This window comes from Centruroides sculpturatus, unplaced genomic scaffold, assembly GCF_000671375.1.
Source record: "Centruroides sculpturatus isolate CEXI.00-Female unplaced genomic scaffold, Cexi_2.0 scaffold1480, whole genome shotgun sequence".
NCBI lineage: Eukaryota > Metazoa > Arthropoda > Arachnida > Scorpiones > Buthidae > Centruroides > Centruroides sculpturatus.
Window position 1 is genome coordinate 112,495 of NW_019385817.1, and position 8,717 is coordinate 121,211.

General features: G+C 31.1%; 1 protein-coding gene across 1 annotated transcript; it reads left to right on the forward strand.

Annotated features, from left to right (window-relative positions):
- Positions 1–2,153: 2,153 nt before the first annotated feature.
- LOC111642303 (general transcription factor II-I repeat domain-containing protein 2-like) lies at positions 2,154–4,936 on the forward strand. The gene has a single exon (XM_023388636.1). It carries the CDS (start codon positions 2,825–2,827, stop codon positions 4,640–4,642), a length of 1,818 nt encoding a protein of 605 aa, XP_023244404.1. The 5' UTR covers positions 2,154–2,824; the 3' UTR covers positions 4,643–4,936.
- The last annotated feature ends 3,781 nt before the right edge of the window (positions 4,937–8,717 follow it).

Here is an 8,717-nt window from a genome sequence, read left to right on the forward strand (position 1 = left end):
AGAAACAAAAAACTACATTTGATTAAATTTTACTGACTTAGGTACTCATTTCTGCAAGCAAATAAAGTGTGAAGGTATTTACATAGTTATTAGAATCTTTTCAGAAAAATGAAGGTTATGTGACAAGGGAACATACAGATATGTGTTTGTTAATATTAGTCTTTGTTAGAATTAACCAAGGACATAATCAAATCAATCTACCTATCTATCTATAAAGAATATACTAGTGATGTGCCAGATATCCGTATACGTATCTGCGGATATCCGAGGGTAAAAAAAATCCGTATCCGTTACTTTTTAGTGGATCTTTTAACGGATTCTTAATGAATTTCATTACTTATATGAAATTTTAAAGATAGGTAGCAATAGCACATTCGTCATTCACTATCGTAAAATATTTCCATATTACACTACTAAACTTTTTTGTCTACATTGTTTTTATTTTAATTTAACTCAACACTCTTCAAAAACACAAACGTAATCTATACTATCCCGTGTCACACTAGCCACAAACCAGTGTTTATAGCTGCTGTATATGTTAGGGAGACAAGAATTTTAGAAAGGCTTACGTGGGGCATAGCACAAAAAAGGTTGGGAAACACTGCACTAAACTATTGTGGCGGTACGCTATATTTTTGTAAATATTAATTTTAGTTTAGTTTCGTTTCTTCTTTCTACCCTTTGTTCTATTGTTCTATTTTGTTCTAGAACTTTCTTATCTATTCCCTGTCCCTTGGGTGGGATGAGCAGTTCCTAGAAATTTGAGGAGAAAAGGTGTAAGCAGGAGCTGGAGAAAAAAGAAAAGTGACGTAGCGGGTCATTCGTAAACCGGACGGCAGAGTGTACGAACGAGGTGAGAATACTGGGAGTCGTATTTTCAATGACCGGATAGTTCAGAAATAAGTTCAGAAAAAAGATCCCGTTTTAAGGTCGTATTGACGACTGTGGAAGGAAAAATCCTAATTATTGTAAAAGAGAACTGGCCAGTTATAGAAGGACATGTGTTATCCCACCCAACAGTACGCATAAAGAAACAAGTCGAAAAAAGGGATAAAACTCCAGATATCCCTATTTCTATCTTATCTACCATTTTTTCTGTCTTCTTAATTCTATCCCTTTTTCTGTTATTAGTGTTAAGTTAGTGTTTAAGGTTAGTTTTAAGGTTCCAGGTTATATTGTCACAATCAGGATCTGTATTGTACATGTGCTTTGGGTACAGCGAACTATTATTATCGCTGTAATTTTGCATGCTACTGTTTGTACTGTGAAGCTGGAATCCCCCGAAATAGAATTTGTTTAAAGATGCAAAATAGCTTAATTGGAAAATTATATCAACTTTTGTTACTTTATCCTGTCTGCCTTTGTGGTGAATTCTAATTTAGCACACTTTCACACTATAAACAAAAACACGCGCAGTGCAAGTCAAAACACATCACGTTATTAACGCAAAGCGTCAACTATCGGTCCGCGGTCACGCGTACCAGCGCCGACTGAGTATGAAAGTAGAGATCCGTATTCGTATCCGCGGATCTAGACACTAATGATCCGTATCCGTATCTGCGGATATACATTTTTAATAATCCGGCACATCACTAGAATATACTAAGGTTAAATGTATTTTCAATTCATTAAAGTACTAATGTTGTTTATCAAGAAATTTTATATAAATAAATTTATTTGTTTTTTAGTTTTACTATTTATTTATAACTTAACAATTTTTTACAGAAAATACTTTGCTGGATACAACTACTGTATAGTCAGCACAGTGAAAGAGTAGACATGAGTCAGTTGAATGGAAGGGTCTGAAGGATCTATGTCAGATGCAAAGGATAGAAGAAAACATGTGAAAGTCAACACATGGATCTGAGCTTTTTCAGCTGTTTTGTTTCTTAATTAAAAAAAATTATTTACAATAAAGATAGTATAGAAATGTATGTTTTTTACTTTTTTACAATTATTACTTCTGTTTCATGTTAACTCCCATCTCTCCTTCCATCCCTTTCATCTGACATAGACCCATCCCACTCAGATTGACTGGTGTCTACTTTTGCTGCATGGACTATAGCAGTGGTATTCAATCTGTGGGTCACGGAAAATTACCTTAGGGTGGCACTGTTAAAATGTTTGAATATCATTTGACTATAGCATGGATGCACAGACCGCGGCCCGCCGACAGCAAAAATAATACTCTCGTACATTCGAAGAATATTTAATTTTATTCCAGAATAAAACCAAAAAAATCTAAAAACTTTATATAAAGTTCAAAATAGTAGAGAAATCAAGAATTTTCTAGCGCGGTGTGAGCAAGCGAGATAGCAATAGTCCCGAATTCCCGATTGCTCGCGTAGGTACGAGTAGATACACGAAGCGTAGGAGAATAAGTGCAGTTTAATAGTGTTTTGGGGAGGCAATAGTTCTAGTGTAGATTTTAACTCGACTAGCCGGTGTCATATATTTTGATCCACATTCAACGTAGATTTCCTGTTAACCCGTCAAGTGCCGTGTATAATTGTGTTGTGAAATCGTAAGTAAAACTCTGTTATTAATAAGTGTTTCCCTACCTATTTAATCAATTTTAATCAAATTTAGCTTTAATGTTGGCCAAATATTAAAATAAAACAAAGAAATTACTATTTTTATCAGAATTTCTCTAACTGTAATAATTACGTCATTATTTCAGATATAAAATCTGTATAAAAATCTTAAAATTTCTGAGGAATTTAATCAATTATTTTTGATAATTTAAAAAAGAATGGGTAATTTAAGTAGGTACTGTAATTGTTTTTAGGTGCTGTGTTAATCCTAGCCAGGATTAGAACGCAACATGGAGAAGCCAGGACCTAGTAAAAAACGTAAGGTTAAAGATGAAAATCGGCAGTTTCAAGAAATTTGGACTGAGAAATACTTTTTTGTATGGTCGCATAACAAAGTCGTTTGTTTAATTTGCAAGAATTCTGTTGCGATTGCAAAGGAATATAATGTAAAAAGGCATTATGAAACGCAGCATCCTTCTTTTACCAAGTTTACAGGCGAATTAAGAAAGCAAAAAATGTTGTCTTTAAAACGGGAGATTATTGGTCAGCAAGCTATGTTTACAAAACCCATTCAAGATTCAGAAACAGCTACAGAAGTTAGTTATGAAATTTCTCGAATGATAGCAAAGCGAAGTCGCCCCTTCAATGATGGCGATTTTGTAAAAGAATGCATAGAAATTGCCGCTAAGAAAATGTGTCCAGAAGCAGCAAAAAAGTTTGAGAAAATTCAACTGAATCGTATGACTATCCAAAGACGAATTATGTCTTTGTCAGGTAATATTGCGGAACAATTAATTGAAAAAACTAAGATCATTGAATTTTTTTCATTAGCACTCGACGAATCCACTGATATTAGTTCCACAGCTCAACTTCTCATATTCATACGAGGTGTTACTCAAGATTTTGAAGTCTTAGAAGAGTTATTCGGAATGTGTTCATTGAAAGGTCAAACCAAAGGAGTTGATATACTCAATGTACTTTTGGATGAGTGTTCAAAAACTGATTTGGACTTATCAAAATTATCGGGAGTTGCGACTGACGGTGCTCCTTCGATGATTGGTGTCAATTCCGGGCTAGTTACTTTGCTGAAAAAGCATCTGCAAGGAAAAAACATAAACGCTGAAGATCTCATGCAGTTTCACTGCATTATACACCAAGAAACCCTCTGTTCTAAAAAAATTGAATTTCAAAATGTCATGAAAGTGGTAGTTTCGACTGTAAATTTCATAAAATCACGAGGACTCAATCACAGACAATTCAAACAATTCCTTGATGACATCGAAAGCGAATACGGAGATTTACTGTATTATACAGAAGTAAGGTGGCTAAGCCGTGGATTGACACTGGAACGATTTCTAAATTTAATAGAAGAAATTGGAATATTTCTGGCGGAAAAGCAAAGGGATGTCCCGGAACTTAAAAATCCTGATTGGTTGTGTGATTTGGCTTTTTTAGTTGACATTACAAATCATTTGAATGTCTTGAACACACGGCTTCAAGGCAAAAATCAACTGATATCCCAGCTCTACGCTCATGTATCATCCTTTCAATGCAAGCTGACACTTTTCAGATCACAATTGAATTCTGGAAATTACAATCATTTTCCGAATTATAAGAAAATGGCTGAAAAATTCAACAAAACTGCGATTAATTTCAGTTATGTAGAAAAGCTAGATATTTTGATTCAATCTTTTCAAGACAGATTTTCGGATTTTAAAAAAGTGAAACCTCTGTTGGACATATTCAGCAATCCTTTCACGATTTCAGTTGAAAATGCGCCAGAGTCAATGCAGTTAGAAATTATCGACATTCAAAACGATCAAGATTTACGCAACAAATTCAACGAAGGAGACTTGCTGAACTTTTACCGCTGCATTGATAAAAATATGTACGAAAAGTTGCGCATAAACGCTCTGAAATGTGCCAGCTTATTTGGTTCTACCTATATATGTGAACAAACTTTTTCAATACTAAATAATAATAAAACAAAAAATCGAAACCGCCTTGCAAATGAAAGTTTGGAAGCAGTTTTACGTGTTGCTACAAGTAAATTTGAGCCAAATATAAAAAAGATTGTAAGCACTATGCAGTGCCACGCTTCAAATTAATAAATTCTTTTTGAATTTTAATAAATTATTATCAATTCTTTATTGTCTTTAATTACCTATACTTCTGGCGGCCGGCCCGCCATCAGTTCATGATTTGCCCGAGTGGCCCCTAGTCTTCATAAGTCTGTGCAACCATGGACTATAGTATCCAAGTTTACAACAGTGCTTAATGTACTGCTGGATGGATACATATTTTATTGGCTGGTTCTTTCTTAACAATAAACATATATAAAAATATTTGAGTTAATAATTATTTCTATTCTTTAATGTAAAAAGCTGAGTATTTTTGTTTTCCAAAAGTTAAAAATATACAATTTAAAATATACTATTTATTTGAAATATGAGCTGTTTATTTTGAAAATGGGCCTAAGTCCATTTTTCAAAAAAAATCAAGCTAGCTATTTTAATATTTACATTTCTACATTATCTTTTCATTTTGAAACAAATTGTAAATAATATATTTAAAATCACAAAGTTTTTGTAAAACAAAAATTAGCTGGTTAATAGAATGATAAAAATTTTTATTTGAAAGTGGCCTAAGTCCCATTTTGAGAGTTGCAAATGGATATGGAGTATATTATGCAGTAAAATTTTATGACATAAGAGCTTTATGGTTTATTATTAATATAGCATTGCTCGATTAACTCAGATAATGATTGTTTAAATAATAATAATTCCATTAAATATACAACACAAACAAGCAAGTAAGAAAGATTACCAATGTGATGCAAATTGATAATGGTAAGTAACCCTACTGTGTGCACCCGAAATCTACTTTTCTTGAGTTTCCTGATAATTTTACCATCTAGAAAATCTTAAAAAGGTAGAAAAAATTTCCAAGTACATACAGAATTACAGAATTCACTCTAAGAAAGGAGTGAAATCATAAATTGACACCAAGTACAGCAGATGTTTTCGTTTATGTATTTGTAGTTTGATAAATCCTTTGTAATAGCAAATTAATAACCATTAAGATTACATAGAAAAATTAATTTTTTATAGTCTGTCTTGGAAAGATCATTTGTTGCATAATTCATTGCAGATAAAATGAATGTTCTCGACACAGTATTTTGAGTCTTGTAATCCTTATTTCTGATCAGTTTACAGGCCTGTAAATTGGCCAAAAACATTTATTGTGATGAAAGTTATTGCTAGAAAAGCACAAATGGTATGTTTTTTTTATTTTATCATCAAATCTCGGGTTATTAATAAAAAGGAAATTTTTGAATTGGCTACCTTTGGGCTGCTTTATAAAAAAATTTTTGACTACAAACACTAAAAACATCTGGCAACACTGTACATAGCTGTGTACATTTTATAATTTACACAACCTATGCAGAAAGAGCGCACTATTTTCCTGCAGTCTGCATTTAAAACTGGGGTAATTAACATTATTGTTTCACTTGCTAAAAACTTTTGCTTATTTTTAGAGTTTCCTTAAGTTTGGATTGCTTAATTTGTGCTTTGTTTTTAATATAAATTTCAATATGTTTGAAAATGGTTACCTTCAAGTTACATCAGACAATGATGCAGGTAATTTAAAAAATGTGACCTATACATGTTCACATAATAATTATTATTAGAAATTTGAATGAAATGTTGATTTTTTGTTATTTACAGAAATTCTACTCATACGAATTAATACAAAAAAAATTTTTTTGGAATCAGAAAGTGAAGACGATCTAAAAAGTAGTAATTCTGATTTTGGAAATGGAAAAAATTATAGAAACATTCATCAACAGAGAGTGAAGCCAATGTCTCAGACAATTCCACAACAAAAATATCAAGAAACAAGAATGATAATACACATACTCAAAAATTATGAAAAATCCAACAAAAAGCTGGAAAAAAATATTATACTCAAAATAGAAAAATTATGCCTGCAAAGATATTCCAAAACAAAGATTGCCACTGTTCGAAGAGTTGTATACAATATTTCCGTGCAGAAGAAAGGAAAAAGATTTTTGATAAATTTTGGAATTTGAGTGATTTCAATAAGCAAAATATATTACTTTACAAAACCACCGAGTGCATTACTGTCAAAAGAATGGTTAAGAAATGGTAAAGGATTACCAAAAAACTATCATTTTAAATAATTTTTAAATACTGCTCACGGAAAATTCCCAGTTTGTATAAAATTCTTTTTGAACACATTTAATATAAGTGAAGGACAGTTAAAATGTACTTTAAAAGCTGAAAATCCAGGAAATGATAAGCGTGGCCGTATGAGTGGATCATCAAAAAAAGATTAACAAAGAAAAAAAATTCTATTCACAATCACATTCAAAGTTTTCCCCAATTTGAATCCCACTATACTAGATTCCACAATCCTAATAGAAAATTCCTACACCCTGATCTAAATATAATGAGATGTTTGACCTATACCTGCTTAAATGCAAAGAAAATAATATTAGTGCTGTTAATGAGTGGACTTATAGGAAAATCTTTAAAGAAGACTAATTTACATTTCCATCAGTCGTGGAAAGATACTTGCCAAAAATGTGATGTGATCTTTTAAACAATAAAGTTAAGGCATTGAATAATGACAAAGAAAAGACAAACTTCATAAAAGAATATGATGTTCATTTAAGACAGGCAGAATTGGCAAGAAAATCATTAAAAAAAAGACCAAGATTTGGCATTAAATAGTCCTAATCACTATTTCGGTTTTTCTTTCAACTTCCAAAAAAGCACTGCCTTACCCAAAGTTAACTACTTCAGTTGCATATTAACAAGCATAGTTTGTACATTTTAAATCTGGGCTTTCACAACTTCCATGACAATAATGTTTACATGTGTGCCTGAGATGAAACCATTGCATCCAGAGGTTAACAGAAAGTAGCATCATGTATCCTGAAACATGTAAAAAATCTTAGAAATGAAAAGCACATTATAGCTTACAGCAGTATGTGTTCAGGACAAAACAGGAATATAAAAGTAGCTTTGACATGGTTAAAAATTGTCCAATTTGCCAAACATAATGTAGATGTCATTGATTATAAGTTCCTATTATCAGGGCATTCATTTCTACCTAATCATAGAGACTTTGGAGTTGTAGAAATGGCATTAAAAAAAAGCATTTTATTGTTTGTCCCTAAGGAATATTATGAAGTCATAAAAAAATGTCAAAAAAATAAGTTCATTCTAAATGAAATGAGGATTTCATTTCAACTAAGCCTCTAGAGAATGCAATTTTTAGGTTAAAAAATACTAACAATACTAATGGTAAATTGGTTAAAAATATGTTGGATGCAATTTTTGAGAACTGAACCATATAAAATGTTCTATAAGACATCAATGAATGATGATGCACTATTCAAAACGCTGGATTTACTACCGTGCCAGGGAAAACCAAGAAACTTTAATAATATTGAGTTGACACCAATTTACAAAAAAACAAGGCTAATGCTAAAATACAACGATTTAATGGATGATCTATTATACTATATACCACCTGCACACCATAATTATTTTAAATCGCTCCTGCATATGAAAATTTGAGAAGAATGAATAATTAGTTGCAAAATATTATTAATTTTAATGTAATATTTTTTTTTTAATAGTGAATAAAAGTTAAATATTTTTTAATTTTATAACATAAAATAGTATATTTTCTTTTTATTTCAAGGAAAATTAATTTTTTTCATGGACTTATGCCTTTTGAAGAATTAGAAAAGTTATTTCATTAATATTTTGAAAGTGACTTAAGTCCATTTATAGCTATCAAAAACATAATTTTTAAACAATGTTAATAATACTAATTGGGTTGATAAACACAAAAACATTATACTATATTATAACATTATATTATTACTTACCAATATTTTTAAAGTTATTAAAATGCAAACCCTTAAATATCTCAATTTTAACATAAATGGACTTACACCACTTTCAAAACAAATGGCTCATATATCAGCAGTTAAAAAGGACACTACTCTAATTCAATTCTTTTAATAATAGAACTTTAAATGAGGACAGAACTTTCAGAATCATTTTTCCATTACAAATGGATTTTCACAATAAATTATAGTTAATATACTTTTGGTATACCAAATGAAATTATCCAACACTGCCT

Coding starts and splice junctions, on each gene's coding strand:
- LOC111642303 (XM_023388636.1), top strand. CDS start 2,825: ATGGAGAAGCCAGGACCTAGTAAAAAACGTAAGGTTAAAGATGAAAAT.